A 21,925-nucleotide genomic window follows, 5' to 3' on the forward strand; every position below is an offset into this window, starting at 1 on the left:
TCCCGGAGTGATCTGACTCACGTCCATGGAGTTGGTGATGCCATCCAACCATCTCATCTCGTGTCATCCCCTTCTCCTCCTGCCCTCCCCTTCTCCTCCCACCTTCAATCTTTCCCAGCATCAGGGTCTTTCCCAATGAGTCAGCTCTTAGCATCAGGTAGTGAAAGTATTGGAGCCATAGCATAAAAGATTCTAAAGATGGCCCACATCAAAAAAAAAAAAAACTTAAAAAAAAATATTATCTAACAAAACACATGTTTTCTTTACTTTTTTATTACAACTTTTACCATAATTTTAACACAAACTGACACAACGCAGACAATTCTCTCCAATCACCTGTTACACATTGGGACCTGCCAGATTTGGGCTATTTGAAGAACATGAGTGGATATCTCTTCCAGGGAGGAAAACATTTACCCTCTCTCTCTCTCTTACCTGTAGTCACAACTCCAGGGGCTGAGACACATGTTAAGGAAGCAGCTCTGCTGCCATGAGCTCACAGGAATTTTAGGGGAGGAGATGCTATACAAGTTTGAGAAGGCAGAATCTGAGGACTCTGGGGTCACTGGGCAGAGAGTTCTAGAAGGGAGTTGGGTCTCAGGGTCCATATCTGGTAGAAATGGGAGGTACAGGTTATGCTCCTTAAGGAGCTTGGTTACCTCCTATAGCAGGGGTCCCCAGCCCCTAGGATCAGTACTGGTCCAGGCTGCACAGCAGGAGGTGAGTGGCGATGGGAAACTTCATCGGCCGCTTCCCATCACTCCACCTGAACCATCCCAGTTCATGAGAAAATTGTCTTCTATGAAACTGGTCCTTGGTGCCAAAAAGTTGGGGACTGATGCCTTCCCTGGTGGCTCAGACGGTAAAGAATCTGCCAGGAATGCAGGAGACCTGGATTCAATCCCTGGGTCGGGAAGATCCCCTGGAGAAGGGAATGGCTACCCACCCCAATATTCTTCCCTGGAGAATCCCATGGACAGAGGAGCTTGGCAGGCTACAGTCCATGGGGTCACAAAGAGTTGGACATGACTGAGCAATTAACACTTTCACACTTTCACTTTGCTATCCTACAGGACAAGCTGTGGGGGCCAGCAGGGCAGCCAGGAGACCACATCTGCCCCACCCCACATGACCTCACCCCCTGCCAACCCACCATTCAGGGGCTGCCCTGACATCAAGGCCCAATGCGGAAATGCAGACCGGTTCTGCTTGCCACATGTTTGGAAAAAAAAATGCATAATTTATTTGTTCAGTTTTTCACAATTGAATTTTACAGTTTAAAAAAGATACAAAACAGAGAACAAACAGTGGTCACATAAATTAAAAGAAGCACTAAAGAAGGAATGCTTGCTCACCATGACGACGCTTTTTAAAATCTGACTCGGGAGCAGGCAGGTCAGGATGGCCCCTGGGATGCTGCCGCCGAGCATCCTGCTAGCGCATCGTCCTGACTTCCACTCCAAGGTCAAGTCCTTGTGCAGAATCACTCAAGTAGTTCTGCGAAACCAGCGTGTCGGAGAGGAGGCAGGACCTCACAGCACCCGTGTTTACGCTTCACACTTGGTCACTGAAGCCTGACTCTCCCCTGCAGGGGAGCTTGAGGAGTGGTTGGAAGGGGCCCGGGGGAGGCCTGTGCACACCCCTCTCTCCTTTCTCACAAGCCCAGATGCTGTGCTTCAGGACAACATTTACAGAACATTAAATTGGGAGCAGTCACTTTGTGAAAGTAGCTCAAGTCGGCTACTGCTCACACAAGCAAAGGCAGCAGTAATTTCAAAAAGTAAGAGTAGGACTACGGCCCGGTTTCATGGGCACTGAGGTAGTAACAGGTAGACGCTTTACAGGAAACAGTGTTTCTTTAATTAGTATCCCTGATTTCCCTGGGTGAGCTCGATTTCCAGGTGAATGATTAGCAGGCGTTAAGAGGGTCAGCAGGCACCCTACTCGGGGTGAAGACCTCAGTGGGGGCCCAGGGCATTGCACCATCTTCAAGGGAGGCCAGAGAGAGACTGGAGAATAAGGCGGGTCTCCCTGGGTGGGGGCCCCCAGCAATGCTGGGGGTGATCACATATGTTCCCAGGGCTCTGTCTACACACCCCCCGAAAGAAAAAGGTTTGGGTCCCCTTTCAAGTGTCTATCAAGTCATCACCCATGAAGAGCTGGCCCCTTTATTTCCAGCCAGCACTCTGGGCTGCTAAGAAGGCACTCAAGAATGTTCATCAAATTCCCTCGAGGAGAGACAGGCCCTGGGGCTACCCTAAGTGGCCTCACCAGCAGTGGCCCCAGAGGCTGGCCCCTGCAGGCTCTGCCAGGCTTTTCGCCTTCCTTTCTCAAGCCGTCCAGCAGCTAAGAAGTCGCCAGCCCCCTGTGCATCCAAGAAGGGTCCCTGCAGTGGGGCTCAGAGGGGAGACCCCGTGGGGCAGACCCCATCCCCTTGCTCTGCGCTGGCTCTGCTGTCCATGGCCAGCCAGCCTCACCGGTCAGATGAGGGGTCTGGAAGGGTGGGCCCGGGGGTAGGGGAGCCACGGGGTCTGCACAGAACTGTGGAAAGGGCCAAGACATACAGGATCATGATCGCATAAAAACAAAAGGACCTGGAATCACTTCAAACAATACACAATGCGTGGGGATTAACAATCAGCCCCTTCTTTTTCTTGTGCAATGTTGTCAAGGACCCAGGCCGTACAGATTAGCTGTTTGCCTGTTCAAAAAGGAAAAAGAAACGATATTATTTTCTTAAGACAAACAAAGGCAGAAAATTATTTTTCCCCTACATTGACAGGGAGGGCTTCCCTGGTGGCTCAGTGGTAAAGAGTCCACCTGCTAACACAAGAGACATGGGTTCTATCCCTGATCCAGGAAGATACCACATGCTTCGGAGCAATTAAGCCCATGTACCACAACCACTGAGCCTGGGATCTAGAGCCTGTGCTCCACAGCAAGAGTGCATGCTACATTGCTTCACTCATGCTGGATTCTTTGTGACCTCATGGACCGAAGCCCGTCAGGCTCCTCTATCCATGGGATTCTATAGGCAAGAATACTGGAGTGGGTTGCTGTGCCCTCCTCCAGGGGATCTTCCCAACCCAGGGATCGAACTCAAGTCTCTTACATCTCCCTGCACTGGCAGGCAGGTTCGTTACCACTAGCGTCACCTGGGAAACGCCCCATAAGAGAAGCCACTGCAATGAGAAGCCTGCTCACACCATGAGAGAGTAAACCCTGCTCACCACAATGAGAGAACATCTGTGCAGCAATAAAGACCCAGCATAGCCAAGAATTAAATAAATAAATTATTTAAAAAATAAGACAAAGGGATATTTTTTTCTACAGCATGAAGGTTGGGTTAGACTGACAATAGAGGAGAACAGTATGTGCAAAGGCCCAGGGACAGGAGGGGCCGGGATGTTGGGGGTGGGTCCCATCACTCAGCACCGCTGGGACACAGGCATCTCTGGGCCAACCAAGCATGACCTTAGCCACTGAAAGTCATCCATGGTCTACGTAGTCCTGCTTTCTACTCCACCTCCTCTGTTGTCATCCAGCCGACCACCCCCCACCCCCGCCACCACTTCCTGCTGCTGAGCCACCAGCATTGCCTAGACACATGGTGCCTGTTCGCTCTCTCATCCTGGAGGGACAGTTACCCCATGGCCTGCCTCACCTCCCCCGCCAGTCTCCCCAGGACCCCCTCCCAGCTTGCCTGCATCATGCAGGTCCTCAGTGGGACAGTGGGGGTCATGAATTTCCAGAACTCGGCCCTTTGTGGGGCGGGGACTGGCTGGGCCCCGAGTCACTTGAAGGTGTTAGGTCTTAGGTTTTGGCTCAGGAGAGACACAGGCCATGCCTCACCAGGCACTGCCCTCGGCTTCTGCCCCATCTCCTGGCACCTGGGCACCTTTGGAGACTTGAGGGAGACAGGACTTTCACCTGGAACCTGGCCTTGGAAGGAGCCAAAATCTGTGAGCACTGCCCAGTCCCAAGGCCCCTGCGATGGACAGACATCCAGTCCTCACCCAGGATCCAGACAGGACCCAAGACTGGGCCCCTCTGAGTATCATGCACCAGGCCAGAAGCCAGAGGCAGCAGGGGCACCAGGAACCCCTGGGATCTTTCCCTTCTCATGCCCTCTCCTTGTACCAGAGACCCCAGCTGCTCCCCTGGGGGTCTGTGACAGCCCAGAGAAGGATAGGCCTGAATCATGCCTGGCAGCCTCGCTCTGCTTTCTGCCCATCCCCAGAAGTTTGATGCAATGACATCTGAGTAGGTGAATGGAGCTATTAGAGCCAGAAGCAAGCCCATCACAGGTAACCCTGGACCCTGCAAAGCTGGGACCCAGAAGTTTTCATCCAAACGCATATGGGGAGGGGTGCGACCTGTCACAGGACCACACCTCCTAGACCCCCAGGCTCTGACACAGTGAAGTGGGGAGCCGATCAGGAGGATGGAAAGGTTACCCTCATTTGTTGATAGATCCAGTCTGTGAACACTGTCACGTTCCCGTACACTCCCGGTCGGTACGCCTTGGCACAGCCTGACCCCCAGCTCGTGTCTCCAATCAGCCACCAGACACTGCTCTTCAGTGTGACCAGAGGACCTCCACTGTCACCCTGGGGGACACAGCAGGTTACAGAACAGAAGTCAATCCACAAGCCACACAAGCCAGAGGGCAAGAAGGTGGGATGAGGGCTCAGTGGGGTGATGGGAGAGTCTCCAGGTCTCCTCCAACCCCGGGTCCCAGGTAGGGGAGGGACACACTTCATGGGCCCAGTGGGAGCCGGGCAAAGCCCAGCTGGTCATCACCTGGCAGGAGTCGACGGTGCCCCGCAGGTAGCCTGCACAGATCATGGCGGGCGTGATGAGGTTGTCATACATGTACTTGCTGTTGCACTTCCGGGGCTCAATGAGGTGCACCTTGGCCGCGTTCAGGTCATCTGAGGTCTTCCCTGCAACAAAAGACAGCATAGCTTTCACAGGAAGCCTGGTCTCCCTCCTGGACACGTGGACATACGGCCATGCCACTCCTACCAAGCCTGCTCCTGGGGAACCCAGGTACCTTTCAACTGCTGGGGCGTGCGTTTAAAGTGGCTCTGGATTGTGTTTGGAGAGGACTACCTGCCTCTGGGCTGAGGACCAAGCTCCAACTGTGTCCTAGAGTCACCCGCTCATGGCCCAGCCACGTGGTTCCCTGGGATCACTTCTCCTCCTCCATCGCTCTCTCCCCTCTGGACAGTTCCCAGGCTGACACCAGAAACTCCTGTGTTTCCACCTCAAGCACCCTAAGCTTTCTCAAGCCCACGCGCTGCTCCACTCCTGACTGCCTGCCCTCGCTCCCTGCATGTGGGAGCGACCAATCACTTGCAGGTCTGTGCTGTCTCCATCACCCACCTGCTACACAGAGGTTTTCTAGGCTCTGTGGCCTTGGGGGCTGAAGCAGAGCCTCTCCTGGAGTGCTTATCCGCCCTAAGCCATGCCACTTGAGCCTCCTCAACTTGGGAAGTGGCCCCATGCCCCACCATGGGGCTCAGATCACGAGCACGAATCAGGCCCCCTGAGACTGCTCACTTTCCCGTGACACTCCATCGATCAACGGATTTGGTGGCTCTGCCCCTACCCCCACACCCACCTCCCTGGTCTGGCCACCTTCTTGTCTCGCAGGATGTGGCAGTGGTCTCCTCTCCATGCTGTCACCTTTTCTGTGAGTCCCTACTTAGCCGTCCAACCATGTCACTCCCTAGCAGCTCCATGGCCCACTTGGATTAGAAGCCAGTGCTATCATCATAGCCTACAATACCCTATGCAACCTGACTCCAGACTGCCCCCTTGCTCCTGGTTCATCATGCCCAGGCCACACTGGCCCTTCTGTTCCTAAGACATTCTTGTCATGCTGATTTCAGCTCAAATGTCCCCTCTTCCAGGAAGCCCTCCCTGACCACCTCTCACCGTGACAAGCCTCCACTGTTTGAAAGCACCTAGTTTCTCATTCCCTATCTGAGCACAATCTGCCCCCAGCGCCCACAGGAGAATGCGAAGCTCCTGCAGGCAGAGGTTTTGTTTTAGTTTGCTCACTGTTACTCTCCCAGCCCTTGGAAGGTGCCCCACAGATCATGGCTGACTTTTCCTTTGGTCTTGGCTACTAAGGAAACTTGCTCACAACTGGAAGGATCAACCCAGGAGCTTCTCTCGTCCAGATGCCAAGATACTCAGCCCAGTTGCCAGCTCTCCCTTCTTTCTCTAAGTCGCTCCTCCCATGTACTATTCACCTCGCTTTAAACCAGTGGTCCCCAACCTTCCTGGAGCTGGGGGCCAGTTTCGTAGAAGGCAGTTTTTCCATGGACCAGGGAGGTGGGGGGATGGTTTCAGGATGATTCAAGTGCATTACATTTATTGTGCCCTTTGTTTCTATTATTAGAACATTGTGATAATGTGGTAATGAAAGCAATGGGGAGCAGCTATAAATACGATGAAGCTTTGCTTGCTCACCCGCTGCTCACCTCCTCCTGTGTGGCCTGGTTCTTAACAGATCACTGACTAGCACCAATCCATGGCCTGGGGTTTGAGACCCCTGCTTTAAAGAATTCCTTGTAGGTGTGCCCTAAATACTTCTGGAAGGATGTAAACAATATATTAATATAAACGTACCACTAAGCACATCCACATACTCAGCAGTGGCCACAGGACTGGAAAAGGTCAGTTTTCATTCCAATTCCAAAGAAAGGCAATGCCAAAGAATGTTCAAACTATCACACAATTGCACTCATTGCACTCATTACTAGCAAAGTAATGCTCAAAATTCTCCAAGCCAAGCTTAAACAGTGCATGAACCATGAACTTGCAGATGTTCAAGTTGGATTTAGAAAAGGCAAAGGAACCTGAGATCAAATTGCCAACCTTCTTTGGATCACTGAAAAAGCAACAGAATTCCAGAAAAACATCTAATTCTGCTTTATTGACTACTCCAAAGACTTTGACTGTGTGGATCACAATAAACTGTGGAAAATTCTTAAAGAGATGGGAATACCAAACCACCTTATCTGCCTCCTGAGAAATCTGTATGCAAGTCAAGAAGAAATAGTTAGAACTGGACATGGAACAACAGACTCGTTCCAAATAGGAAAAGGAGTACGTCAAGGCTGTATACTGTCACCCTGCTTATTTAAGTTATATGCAGAGTACATCATGAGAAATGCTGGGCTGGAAGAAGCACAAGCTGGAATCAAGATTGCTGGGAGAAATATCAAAAACCTCAGATATGCAGATAACACCACCCTTATGGCAGAAAGTGAAGAAGAACTAAAGAGCCTCTTGATGAAAGTGAAAAAGGAGAGTGAAAAGGTTGGCTTAAAACTCAACATTCAGAAAACTAAGATCATGGCATCCAGTCCCATCACTTCAAGGCAAATAGATGGACAAACAATGGAAACAGTGAGAGACTATTTTGGGGGGCTCCAAAATCACTGCAGATGGTGAATGCAGCCATGAAATTAAAAGACGCTTGCTCTTTGGGAGAAATGCTATGACCACCCTAGATAGCATATTAAAAAGCAGAGACATTATTTTGCCAACAAAGGTACATCTAGTTAAAGATATGGTTTTTCCAGTAGTTATGTATGGATGTGATAATTGGACTATAAAGAAAGCTGAGCATGGAAGAACTGATGCTTTTGAACAGTGGTATTGGAGAAGACTCTTGAGTGTCAATCAAACCAGTCCATCCTAAAGGAAATCAGTCCTGAATATTCATTGGAAGGACTGATGCTGAAGCTGAAGCTCCAATACTTTGGCCACCTGATGTGAAGAACTGACTCCTTAGAAAAGACCCTGATGCTGGGAAAGATTGAGGGCAGGAGGAGAAGGGGACGACAGAGGATGAGATGTTGGATGACATCACCAACTCAAGGGACGTGAGTTTGAGCAAGCCCTGGCAATTGGTGATGGACAGGGAAGCCTGGTGTGCTGCAGTCCATGGGGTTGCAAAGAGTCAGACAGGACTGAGTGACTGAACTGAACTGAAGCACATCCAATGCTCTGTATAAAGGAAACAGCCTGGATCTCTTCATTTGAAAAAGGTTATCAGACATGAAACCAAATTATAACTGAAGGCAGCAGGGCCAGCCTGCGTCAGGAGAGTCTAGAGCCTCTTCCCCTCTGTGTGGTCAGGGCAGGAGGACTAGGCTTTGATGACTTGCAGCCAGTTGCTGCCAGTCACACAGGCCCATCCTCACTGAGACCATTATCCTCGCATCAAAGGCCAGCAGACTTCCAGGCAGCCCGTTAATGACTCTGTGACTTGAACATGGTGGGCCATGTGCCTCTCACGTTTAGGTGCCCTCTACACTCCAAAACGCAGTTTCCACTCACTGTTCCACTTGATTTGTTTTTTTAATTAATTTTTTGATGTGGACCAGTTTTTTAAAAGCCTTTATTGAATTTGTTACAGTATTGTTTCTGCTTATATTTGGTTTTTTGACCACGAGGCATGTGGGATCTTAGCTACCTGATGAGGGATTGAACCCACACTCCTTGCCCTGGAAAATGAAGTTTTAACCATTGGACCACTAGGGAAGTCTTTGCATTTGACCTTAATCAGGGCACTGTGGTAGGTAGGGCAGGTAGGATTTTCCCATCTAACATGTAGAGAACCTGAGGCAAACAGCCTGGGTGAATCACCCAAAAATCATCCAATCATTCAGTGGTAGAACCAAGATCAAAACCTCGATCTCCCACTTCTGAACCCATGCTCTGATTCATGGGACCTGCAGACCCTGGGCGGGGAGACTCACCTTTCTCGTAGGTGGCCCCCCACCCGGAAATCCAGCAGGACTGAGTTGGCTCCAGCATCATGCCTGGATTGGGTAGACACACTGGCTTCACTTTGTCTGTTTCATGAAAAGAAAACACCATGAGCGGCTCTGGTCTAACTGAAGGCCTCGGGTGATGGTCTCCACCTGGACCTTTCCATGTGCATGCACTGGGCCTGGGACCACCACCCTGTGGCCCAAGGAGCCTTCTAGATTCCAATGTGTCCTAGCATCCTCTTCCTCTCCCTGCCACGACCCTTTTTCTAAGAGACAAGAAGTTCACCTCTGGAAGTTAGGGTTTGGGAAAACTGAAGGTCAACAGTTAACAGCTGAAAGTCAACAGTCAACAGTCCTGTGATGCAAATAGGCACGGCAGGGCTGTATCAACTACAGACTAAACTGATCACGATGAAGGTAACTGATCAGTGTATTATAATTAAAGGCACAGTGTCAACTGTCACTGATCAGACCCTGATTATGAAATGACTTTTGTAGATGTGCATGTGTGCTAAGTTGTCACCGTGTGGTGGAGGAAAAACATGGTGGTGACCACATCGCTCAGTGGCCACAAGCACATTTTGGGGTGGCTCAGTCTCTGGAAACCCTCTTCTAGCAGTCATCCCCTCCCCCAGCCCTGCACACTGTAGCTCAATGCACATTTCCTCCATCCAGTCTTCACAGCACGTTTTATTTCCAGTCAGCCTCTTAAGATTTGGTCAAAACTGTTCACACACCCTGGGCTGCCGGAACACAGGTACGCACCGTTGAAAGTCAGAGGCGTCTGCAGCTTCATTAGCGCGATGTCATTGTTCTTGGTCTTGGAATCATAATTTGGGTGGGAAATCACTTTTGCTACTCGGTATCCACTTCCATAGAACATGTAAGATTGTTTCAAGATTCCTGCAAAGGCCACCCAGATCTTGGGATTGTTAAGAGGTCTGGAAGACAGAGAGGAACACCGCTCAGCATGTAAGAATGGCAAATACAAAACACGCATTCCACAGTTCTCAAAAGTCATCAGCCCCCGAGGCGACATGACTTGTCAGAAGCCACACCAGAATGGCCAGGTGGTCTCAGGCTCTTCTCTTTCCCCATCTTACACAGCCTCACCCTCCTACACCCATCTCCTTTACTTCATCAGTGAATCATTTTCCTCCCGTATTTCTGCACCAGCCTGCAAACACTTGCAATTCCAAGAACACTTATGCATGTGTGCTAAGTCGCTTCAGTCATGTCTGACTCTTTGTGACCCTATAGACTATAGCCTGCAATGCTCTTCTGTCCATGGAATTGTCCAGGCAAGCATACTGGAGTGGGTTGCCCTGCCCTCCTCCAGGGGATCTTCCTGACCCAGGGATCAAACCCATGTCTCTTAAGTTTCCTGCATTAGCAGGCAGGTTCTTTACCACTAGCGCCACCTGGGAAGCCCAACTTATTCTTGAATCTACACATCTCCCTGAGGTTTGAAACCTTATTTCCAGCATGACTGGGTCTTACTTATCTTTATATACTAGAACATCTCCTGGCACACAGTAGGTGCTTAATAAATGTGTACCAGGGAGTAGACTCTGAGTCTAATAACCACCAGGCACTACCTTCTTTTGGGTGCTTCCCTTCTAAGAAAACCCCAAGTCTTAGAGCCCATGGAATCTGGTGGATGGAAGGAAGGGACACTCCTGAGTTATACACACTCCTTCCTTCAACCTTCGCAACAACCCTCAAAACAGCACACCTGACTTACAGGTGCAGACACTACTGTCAGACACCTGGGGTAAACTGTGTGAGGCTAATCAGCCAGGGAACAGCCAAATTAGGCCCAGCCTCACTCTAAACATGACAAACAGCTCCCATGAGTGAGGGTTTTTCAAAATATCCATGTGACCAAAAAAAATTCCTTGTTTAAGAAAAAAGAAGGAAGAACAGTATCGTCTACAAAAGCTAACGCTATAAATGATGGCCACCCTCACCCCTCCCCACCCATCTGTATGGGCAACTCTGGGGCCCAGGCTGCTTAATGGATCACAGAGAACCTTCTGGCAGGACAGCCTGAGGTTTGAGTGTCCCCAAGTTTCTCTGAGTGTCTCTCTGGGGACGAGCATCCAGGGAGCCCAAACTTGTCGAGAGGGCAGCGGCCTCAGGAAGGATAGGACCGAGCTGAGAAGACTGTGGACTGGAATTCGTTCTGATCATAGCATCACCCCAGCCTTACACTGCATCCCTATGCTGACTCAAAGCGATGGACACACGCTATGGGATGTATTGGCCACAGTTTCACGTGCTTCACAAGTCATCTGACCCTCCCTGTGACGCCAGCGAGGCGCCCTTAGAAGCCCCAGTTGTCCCCAAGGAAACCGGAGCCTGCAGCAGTCAAGGACTTTGCTCAAGGCCTCTGGCAAAGCCGCCTCAGAACCCCAGGCTCCGCCCCCTACTCCTCTGGTTCCGCCCCTTTCCTCAGGCCACGCCCCCTTCCTCAGGCCCCACCTCCTCGAGACTTACTCCTCTACGCAGTGTGCGGCTGTCACGATCCACTCCGGGGTGATGATGGAGCCCCCACAGACGTGGATGCCCTGCACGTGCAGGCTAACCTGCCAGGGCCATTCGCCCGAGTAAGCATTCGATCCCCCCACAATCCGGCTCTGGCGGCTCGTCTTCACGGAGACCCCGCATTCTGAGAGAGACAAGCACAGTGCAGCCGGCGAATGAGCAAAGCATGGCCGCCCCCACCCAATCCCACTACGCCCTTTGCCACCCTCCTTCCCGCTTCTCCCGGACACCTGCCATACTGTGTTCCCATCCCAAGGTTCCGGCCTGGCTGCAGGGTGACCGTGATCTCCTCTTGTTCCTGTTTCTTTGGGCTCTGACTTTGGAAAACGCCGCCTGGTCTCTTTAGGCTGGGGTGGGGGGCCAGAGGACACTCCTCCAGCAACCACCCCACCCCCGCAGCCACCCCCGGGAAGCACCGCTTCTGATAGCCTGGATGCCACCAGTTGCTTGGCACTTGTGTGATTCCATCAGCATCTCCCAAATACCCATGTAGCAGGGCAGATAACAAAGGCCCTGGAACCCCCTTGAATGCTCAGAGACCCTAAGATTCCTGAACAAAGCTAAGGAGGGCTTTTCTCCTATGCACTGCTCTCAAACCATCACAAGGTGGACAGCGTGGGCAGGAGGACAGGGCAGGCACCATGCTCTCCTGGTATCTCCTGGTATCTTGAACCAACATGTGTGGGAAGTTACTGCCAGGACCACTGGGGAATGGTGGTCACCCCGGAGCGACTGCTAGCTTCACCTGTTCAAACTGGGAATCCAAGCTTCAGGGCCGAGACCCATACGGGAAGAGGATGGGGCCATACCAGAGAAGGGAGCTCAGGGACAGTATCCTCCATACCCATAAAACGTTTGGAAAATGTGAAAGTGTTAGTTGCTCAGTCATGTCTAACTCTTTGCGACTCCGTGGATTGTAGCCCATCAGGTTCCTCTGTCCATGGAATTTTCCAGGCAAGAATACTGGAGTGGGTTGCCATTTCCTTCTCCAAGGGATCTTCCTGACAGAGGGATTGAACTCAGGTCTTCTGCAGTGCAGGCAGATTCTTTACTGTCTGAGCCACCAGGGAAGCCCAAAAGGTTGGAAACTACAAGTAGTCCAAACGCTGGAATGGGGACACCCATGGGTCTCCAGCCCCACAATGTGGACACCACAGAGAGGGCCACATTGTCTGTCTCTGCAGTTTGTCTGTCCTTGGGACAGCTGTTTCTTGGACCAAAGCAATAGGTATCTAAAGTGTATCCAGATTCAAGAACGGGAACCCTTGGGCAGGGTGCTGGGTGTGTCCTGACGCGTTACTCCACCTTCTATCTCCAAGTCCCCCAAAGACACACTGGGATACATTTCAATAAGGTATCAAATTTGATACCATTTGATTTTGGTATCAAATGGGATACCAAAATGCATCCCATTTTAGAAACAGAAAACCAAGAATCACTTACCTATACAGCGTAAAGAAACCACTGTTTTTGAAGAACAAGCATCGCTGCAAAAGAAGAGGGGAAAATTCTGCTCACTGTAACAGTAAAGACACTTGATTCTCGAAATAATTAGAAATAAACATTTTCTTCCAATGTTCTCACTCCCTGCCTCTTCAGATATAGAAGAGTTTGCAATTGAAGACATGAATAGAGAAAGTAAACCGACATACATAGGGGCCAGTAGTAAAGAGTGGACACCAAGTCAAACTGGAGGGTTAAAATCCAAGCTGTGTGACCTTGGGCAAGGCACTTAACCTCTCTGTGCCTTGATTTCCCCATCAACAGAATGGGCTAATGACAGTACCAAAGGTGGTTGTGAAGATAATCACACATTGTGTGTATGTGTGTGTATGTGTGTGTATGTTAGTCATTCAATAGTGTCAAGTCAAAGCACTTATCATATCAGCTGTTATTTTTTTTCTTGTAGTTTAAAATCATCCTTTAATTTTGTAAGGAAGACTTTTGTAAACTTCCAGCTTCTTGTAACTGCTTTATATGAACTGCACAGAAAACTATACAACCATTTGCCTGGGAACAGAAGAAGAGTTACTCCTTGGGAGGCAAACATTCCAGGTTACAGATGAAAAAGAACTAACCAATGCATTCCATTGTACACTGAATTTTCTCCAACATGTTGAAAAGAGAAGCAGCATTGATGCCCAGGTATTTGAAGCTGGCAGTGTTCCTTTTTTTTTTTCTTTCTTTTTTTATTTTATTTTATTTTTAAACTTTACAATATTGTATTGGTTTTGCCAAATATCAAAATGAATCCACCACAGGTATACATGTGTTCCCCATCCTGGACCCTCCTCCCTCCTCCCTCCCCATACCATCCCTCTGGGTCGTCCCAGTGCACCAGCCCCAAGCATCCAGTATCGTGCATCGAACCTGGACTGGTGACTTGTTTCATACATGATATTATACATGTTTCAATGTCATTCTCCCAAATCTTCCCACCCTCTCCCTCTCCCACAGAGTCCATAAGACTGTTCTATACATCAGTGTCTCTTTTGCTGTCTCGTATACAGGGTTATTGTTACCATCTTTCTAAATTCCATATATATGCGTTAGTATACTGTATTGGTGTTTTTCTTTCTGGCTTACTTCACTCTGTATAATAGGCTGCAGTCACCATCCATAGTGATTTTGGAGCCTAAGAAAATAAAATCTATCATTGTTTCTAGTTTTTCCCCATCTATTTGCCATAAAGTGATGGGACCAGACGCCATGATCTTCGTTTTTTAAATGTTGACTTTTAAGCCAGCTTTTTCACTCTCCTCTTTCACCCTCATCAAGAGGCCCTTTAGTTCCTCTTCATTTTCTGCCATTAGAGTCATATCACCTGCATATCTGAGGTTGTTGATATTTCTCCCTGCATTCTTGATTCCAGCTTGTAATTCATCCCGTGAACCTGGTCCAAACCTCACAGTGACCAACAGCCCCCTCTGCTGGCTGGCACAAGTGACTGCACTTCTTTGCCAATCCCAGCAGTAGCCTGGCTTCATGCTAGCCCACCTTCTGACAAAAAAGCATTGAGGTACCAACTATAGAATCACCCTCATTTCTGGACAGCATCCAGTCCATGGCCAAGCCTAGCTTCCTGGAATCTTCCCCAAATGACTCAATACAAGCCCACATCCCATTATAAGTCCCTTCTAACACCCTCCCACTGAGACACCCATGGTTCCAAGACAAGGTGTGCCCTGGTGGTCTCTGGCTGGGTGGCACTAGATGCCAAGAGAAGACATGCTCCCATTAAGAGTGGATGTTTTCTAAAGATCATCAGGTCATTCCCCTATTCTGATGGCACACTGAGCAGCCATCAGACCCTGATGCTGGGAAGGATTGAAGGCAGGAGGACAAGGGGGCAACAGAGAAGGAGATGGTTGGATGGCATCACCATCTCAGTGGACATGAGTTTGAGCAAACTCTGAGAGATGGTGAAAGACAGGGAAGCCTGGCGTGCTGCAGTCCATGGGGTCACAAAGAGTCAGACACGACCAAGTGACTGAAGAACAACACAGCATCAGGGCACGAAGCAGTCACTCAGACGAGCCCTACCAGGAGCCCGAGGTTCAAGTATCAAAGTGCTACATCTGAAAGCAAACAGGAAAGAAGTCCTCCCACCCCCTGATGAGCATAGGGGATACCATGTGCCAAGCAATGGCCTCTTTTTTCCTCCAAAGTCTGAAGCCATCTTACGAGTTACCACAAGGTGGCAGCCTTCCCTCCCTTGCTCAGTCCTGGTTCCAAGTAACCAGCAAGACAAAGAGACAGTATTTACAAAGAGCCCAGGCAGCTGTGTTTAGCTTCTCAGGGGGACAAACCACGGCCCGCTGTTTTGATGGCCACACCTGGCTATGGGCACCCTTCCTCCTAGGCTCAGCCTGGCATAGGCTTAGGTGCCCCGGGCAGAAGTCAGCCCCCCAGGCCACCAGGAACACAAACCTGCTTCAGTCTCCCACTCACAGAAAAGGAGGGGGAAGCTTGACTTGTCCTTCTTTCCCTAAACACAGCACCTGGCACCTGGCCAGCAGGGAGGGGACGGCATGGTTTGGATGAGTGATGGGGAACTGGAAACTGAGGAAGCTGTATGTTGTGTGTCTTTTACATGAAAGAACATTCCATTTGGATAACAGTATTCTATACTCCCTGGTGGCTCAGTGGTAAAGAATCTGCCTGCAATGCAGGAGACCCCGGTTTGGTCCTTGGGCCGAGAAGATCCCCCTGGCGGAGGGCATGGCAACCCTCTCCAGTATTCTTGCCTGGAAAAATCCCATGGACAGAGGAGGCTGGAGGGCTACAGTCCATGGGGTCGCCAAAGAGTCAGACACGACTTAGTGACTAAATAACACCAGCATGAATGATTCTAGGAAGACTGCAAACATTTTAAACATACGCAACACAGACTGAGTAGCCTAAGCCTAGCCCTCTCCCCCGACCTCCTAACTAGTCAAACCATCAACCGTGGGACCAACTCAGGTTCACGTCCACCCACTGGACACACTGCGACCTTCCCAGCACTGCAAGTTGGCCTCCAGGTATAGGAAACACTGGAGTACTGGAATAGCCGCTAGCTCCCAGGCCCACCCCTCACACAGCATCCTCTGACTCTACGGCTGGGGCTGGGGGACCAACCTTCCCCACTGCCTGGGCTGAGAGGACCTCTGGGAAGCAGAGTTTCCAGTGTGAAACCATCAGGGTCCTGTGAAAACCAGGATGAGTTGGTCACCCCAGTGGGGACCACGAGACATTCTTCTGGACCCCTAGACACACACCCTGACACACGCTAAGATGCATCTCTTGTGTCTGCAGAGAGAAGAAAATCGGGAAAGAGGAATCTTCATTTTGTGATGTTACCCAATACCCCGGAGGGCAGAGGGCACACACGGGTGGCCAGCAGACCACAGCTGCTTCCCAAGGTGGCGCTGATGGTAAAGAACCTACCAGCAATGCAGGAGATGTGGGTTTGATCCCTGGGTCTAGAAGATTCCATTGAGGAGGAAACGGCAACCCACTCCAGTATTCTTGCCTAGAGAATCCCATAGACAGAGGAGCCTTGTGGGCTCCAAAGAGTCAAACATGACTGAAGTGACCTAGCACAAATGCCTCCCTAGAATGAACCCAGAGCTGCTCAGAGAGACGGGTCCTACTTAGAGTCCAATCTCCTCCCTGTGAGGAACTCAGACAAATTCTCACCAGCAAGAGAGAAATCAGACTCTAACGGTGATTCTCCCAGACATCCCCTACTCATTTGCAGTTTTTGAAAGGAAAAAAGAAACAACCATGCCCAACACACCCGTGAAAAGATGCTCACCATCACTAATTATTAGAGAAACGCAAATTAAAACAACAATGAGGTATCCCCTCACACTGGTCAGAAGGGCCATCATTAAAAAGCCTCCAAATAACAAAAGAGAACCTTCCTACACTGTGAGGGGGAATGTAAGTTGGTGCAGCCACTATGGAGAAGAGTGAGGAGATTCCTCAGTTCAATTTAGTTCAGTCACTTAGTCGTGTTTGACTCTTTGTGACTCCATGGCCTGCAGCATGCCAGGCTTCCCTGTCCATCACCAACTCCTGGAGCTAGGTCAAATTAATGTCCATCGAGTCAGTGATGCCATCCAATCATTTCATTCTCTGTTGTCCCCTTCTCCTCCTGCCCTCAATCTTTCCCAGCATCAGGGTCTCTTCCAGTGAGTCAGTTCTTTCCATCAGGTGGCCAAAGGATTGGAGTTTCAGCTTCAGCATCAGTCCTTCCAATGAATATTCAGAACTGATTTCTTTTAGAATGGACTGGTTGGATCTCCTTGCAGTCCAAGGGACTCTCAAGAGTCTTCTCCAATACCACAGTTCAAAAGCATCAATTCTTCAGTTCTCAGCTTTCTTTGTAATCCAACTCACACGTTCATACGTGACTACTGGAAAAACCATAGCTTTTACTAGACGGACCTTTGTTGGCAAAGTAATGTCTCTGCTTTTTAATATGCTGTCTAGGTTGGTCATAGATTTTCTTCCAAGGAGCAAGCATCTTTTAATTTCATGGCTGCAGTCACCATCTGCAGTGATTTTGGAGCCCAAAGAAATAAAGCCTCTCACTGTTTCCCCATCTATTTGCCATGAAATTATAAGAACAGATGCCATGATCTTAGTTTTCTGAATATTGAGTTTTAATCCAAATTTTCACTCTCCTCTTTCACTTTCATCAAGAGGCTGTGATGTTTTCTTCACTTTCTGCCATTAGGGTGGTGTTATCTGCATATCTGAGGTTATTGATATTTCTCCCAGCAATCCTGATTCCAGCTTGTGTTTCATCCAGCCTGACATTTTGCATGATGGAGTCTGCATATAAGTTAAATAAGCAGAGTGACAATATACAGCCTTGACGCACTCCTTTCCCTATTTGGAACTAGTCTATTGTCCCATGTCCAGTTCTAACTGTTGCTTCTTGACCTGCATACAGATTTCTCAGGAGGCAGGTAAAGTGGTCTGGTATTCCCATCTCTTTAAGAATCTTCCACAGTTTGCTGTGATCCACACAGTCAAAGGTTTTGGCATAGTCAATAAAGCAGAAGTAGATGGTTTTCTGGAACCTCTCTTGCTTTTTTAATGATCCAACAGATGTTGGCAATTTGATTTCTGGTTCCTCTGCCTTTTCAGCTTGAACATCATGTTCATGTATTGTTAAAGCCTGGCTTGGAGAATTTTGAGCATTACTCCAGGGATGGGGGAGCCTGGTGGGCTGCCGTCTACGAGGTCACACAGAGTTGGACACGACTGAAGTGACTTAGCAGCAGCAGCAGTTGCTAGCCTGTGAGATGAGTGTAATTGTGTGATAGTTTGAACATTCTTTGGCATTGCCTTTCCTTGGGATTGGAATGAAAACTGACCTTTTCCAGTCCTGTGGCCACTGCTGAGTTTTCCAAACTTGCTGGCATACTGAGTGCAGCACTTTCACAGCATCATCTTTCAGGATTTGAAATAGATCACCTGGAATTCCATCACCTTTACTAGCTTTGTTTGTAGTGATGCTTCCTAAGGCCCACTTGACTTCACATTCCAGGATGTCTGCCTGGGTGATCACACCATTGTGATCATCTGGGTCATGAAGATCTTTTCTGTATAGTTTTTCTGTGTACTCTTGCCATCTCTTCTTAATATCCTCTGCTTCTGTTGAAGTGAAATGAAATGAAGTCACTCAGTCATGTCTGACTCTTTGCGACCCTATGGACACCAGGCTCCTCCGTCCATGGGATTTTCTAGGCAAGAGTACTGGAGTGGGTTGCCATTTCCTTCTCCAGGGAATCTTCCCGACCCAGGGATCGAACCCAGGTCTACTGCATTGTAGACAGACGCTTTACCAACTGAGCCACTGGGGAAGTCCACTGCTTCTGTTAGGTCCATACCATTTCTGTCCTTTATTGTGCCCATCTTCGTATGAAATGTTGTTCCCTTGGTATCTCTAATTTCTTAACGAGATCTCTAGTCTTTCCCATTCTATTGTTTTCCTTTATTTCTTTTCATTGATCACTGAGGAAGGCTTTCTTATCTCTCCTTGCTATTCTTTGGGACTCTGCATTCAAATGGGTATATCTTTCCTTTTCTCCTTTGCCTTTAGCTTCTCTTCTTTTTTGAGCTATTTGTGAGGCCTCTCCAGACAACCATTTTTCCTTTTTGCTTTTCTTTTTCTTTGGGATGGTCTTGATCCCTGTCTCCTGTACAGTGTCACGAACCTCTGTCCATAGTTCTTCAGGCAGTCTGTCTTTCAAGTCTAATCCCTTGAATCTGTTTGTCACTTCCACTTTATAATCATAAAGGATTTGATTTAGGTCCTAACTGAATGGTCTAGTGGTTTTCCCTACTTTCTTCAATCTAAGTCTGAATTTGGCAATAAGGAGTTCATGATCTGACCTACAGTCAGCTCCCAGTCTTGTTTTTGCTGACTGTGTAGAGTTTCTCCATCTTTGACTGCAAAGAATATGATCAATCTGATTTTGGTATCGACCATTTGGTGATGTCCATGTGTAGAGTCTTCTCTTGTTTTGTTGGAAGAGGGTGTTTGCTATGGCCAGTGTGTTCTCTTGGCAAAACTCTGTTAGCCTTTGTACTCCAAGGCCAAATGTGCCAGTTACTCCAGGTATCTCTTGACTTCCTACTTTTGCATTCCAGTCCCCTATAATGAAACGGACATCTCTTTTGGGTGTTAGTTCTAGAAGGACTTGTAGGTCTTCATAAAACCATTCAACTTCAGTTTTACTGTTGAGGCATAGACTTGGATTACTATGATATTGAATGGTTTGCCTTAGAAATGAACAGAGACCATTCTGTCCTTTTTGAGATTGCATCCAGGTACTGCATTTTGGACTCTTTTGTTGACTATGAGGGCTATTCCATTTCTTCTAAGGGATTCTTGCCCACAGTAGTTGATACAATGGTCATCTGAGTTAAATTCACCCATTCCAGTCCATTTTAGTTCACTGATTCCTAAAATGTCGATGTTCACTCTTGCCATCTCCTGTTTGACCACTTCCAATTTACCGTGATTCATGTACCTTACATTCCAGGTTCCTATGCAATAGTGTTCTTTACTGCATCAGACTTTACTTCCATCACCAGTCACATCCTCAACTGGGTATTGTTTTTTGCTTTGACTCTGTCTCTTCATTCTTTCTGGAGTTATTTCTCCACTCTCCTCCAGTAGCATACTGGGCACCTACTGACCTGGGGAGTTCATCTTTCAATGTCCTATCTTTTTGCCCTTTCATACTGTTCATGGGGTTCTCAAGGCAAGAATACTGAAGTGGTTTGCCATTCCCTTCTCCAGTGGACCACATTTTGTCAGAACTCTCCACCATGACCCATGCATCTTGGGTTGCCCTACATGGCATGCCTCATAGTTTTGTTGAGTTAGAAAAGGCTGTGGTCCGTGTGATTAGTTTGATTAATTTTGAGATTTCTCAAAAGACTAAAAATGAAAGTGCCATGTTATCCTGCAATCCCACTCCTGGGCATATACCCAGACAAAACTATAACTCAAAAAGATACATGCCCCCCAGTGTTCACTGCAGCACTATTTACAGTGTCAAGACATGAAAGCAGCCTAAATACCCACTGATCGATGAGTGTATAAAGAAGATGAGGTACATACATACAATGGAATACTACTCAACCGCAAGAAAAAATGAAATAATTCCTTTTGCAGGAGCATGGATGGACCTAGAAATGATCATCCTAGGGGAAGTAAGCCAGACAGAGAAAGACAAATGCCACATGATATCACTTATATGTGGAATCTAAAATAAGAAACAAATGAATTTACTTATGGAACATACAGACTCACAGACGTAGAAACAGACTTGTGGTTGCCAAGGGGAGGGAAAAGCAGGTAGACTGGAATTTTAGGATTAGCGGATGCAACCTTTATATATAGGATGGTTATAAACAACAAAGTCCTACTGAATACCACGGGGAACTATGTTCAATATCTTATGATAAACCATATGGAAAAGAATGTGGAAAAGAATGCATATATTTGTATAACTGAATCACTTTGCTGTTTGGTGGAAATGAACACAACATTGTAAATCACCCATACTTCAATAAAATTTTTAAGAAAAAAAATCAGCAAATTAAATACCTGTGGTAGAGTTTTTTATAGAGATCGATATCATTGGCACTTATGTTCAGCTTCATAAAGCTTGTGGCTCCGCTGTCATCTGCTATTCCTTGGCTAGAATAAAAACTGTTCCTAAAAAAAAGACAGAAAGTCTTACTTAAAATAATAGTTTTTCTGCGAGCATTTGCAAATCCTATGCTATAGCTATATCATAGTACTTATCTTATACTACATGCAGGTTAGGAGCATTTTGGAAAACAAAAACACAACTTCTAATTAAGTGACACCACATTATAACCATCCAATAACCCTGAAGTGTCAGGGGAAAGTCCTCCAACAGTCATGTTTCGAATCTAATCTGGATCAGGATAAAAAAGCAGTAAGAATATAGATGTGTGAGGACGTATAAAGTAACCAAACATGTAACCACACGTCCAAATGCTCCCAGTGATAAAATGTAGCCCCTGAACCGTGATGAGACATCCCTACGTCATTCATAGTGACACACACTGCGACTAGGGGAGAGTGGCATTTGGAAGTAGTTCCCTAGCTGAGATGGCAACTTTTTTATCAAGTGATAATTCATTTTGAAAACTGGCATAGGGTCAACAGGCTGGAATTGCAGAGAAGTCACATGGGGACACGCCCAAGGAAGAGACAGTGGCAGTAAAATGGCCCAGCCTCTCCCTGGAAGGCCGGGCTGGCAGGCGCGCTCCGATGAGCCCCTGGCTGGAACCTTCTCTGGTGGCTACATGAGGGATGTATTCTCTTACCGATAAATCCAATGATCAGCTGTCTGTGTTCAAAAGCCCCCAGTGCCTCCTGCACTCCTGCAGTGAAGCTCTCACATATCTGTTCCCTCCGACCTCCCCCGCAGTCCTCCCCACTGGCCCCCCACCCAGGAGGCGAGCTGAGTCAAGGCTTCCACCTTGCACTGGAGTCTCCTCTGGAAATGAGTCTCTTAAGGCCCTCAGCCAGCACC

General features: G+C 48.3%; 1 protein-coding gene across 1 annotated transcript in view; it reads right to left on the reverse strand.

Annotated features, from left to right (window-relative positions):
* Positions 1–255: 255 nt before the first annotated feature.
* The window catches only part of TMPRSS2 (transmembrane serine protease 2), a 46,560-nt gene continuing 24,890 nt past the window's right edge, over positions 256–21,925 (reverse strand). Inside the window, exons 7-14 of the mRNA XM_027546695.1 lie at positions 20,965–21,075; positions 12,789–12,832; positions 11,298–11,469; positions 9,564–9,739; positions 8,784–8,879; positions 4,804–4,946; positions 4,458–4,610; positions 256–2,701 (exon numbers count right to left, since the gene is read on the reverse strand). Coding sequence (XP_027402496.1) covers positions 2,690–2,701; positions 4,458–4,610; positions 4,804–4,946; positions 8,784–8,879; positions 9,564–9,739; positions 11,298–11,469; positions 12,789–12,832; positions 20,965–21,075 — 907 coding nt within the window. The 3' untranslated portion in view covers positions 256–2,689. The remainder of the gene's footprint in view (positions 2,702–4,457; positions 4,611–4,803; positions 4,947–8,783; positions 8,880–9,563; positions 9,740–11,297; positions 11,470–12,788; positions 12,833–20,964; positions 21,076–21,925) is intronic.

The sequence above is a fragment of the Bos indicus x Bos taurus genome, chromosome 1 (genome assembly GCF_003369695.1).
Source record: "Bos indicus x Bos taurus breed Angus x Brahman F1 hybrid chromosome 1, Bos_hybrid_MaternalHap_v2.0, whole genome shotgun sequence".
NCBI classification, from domain to species: domain Eukaryota; kingdom Metazoa; phylum Chordata; class Mammalia; order Artiodactyla; family Bovidae; genus Bos; species Bos indicus x Bos taurus.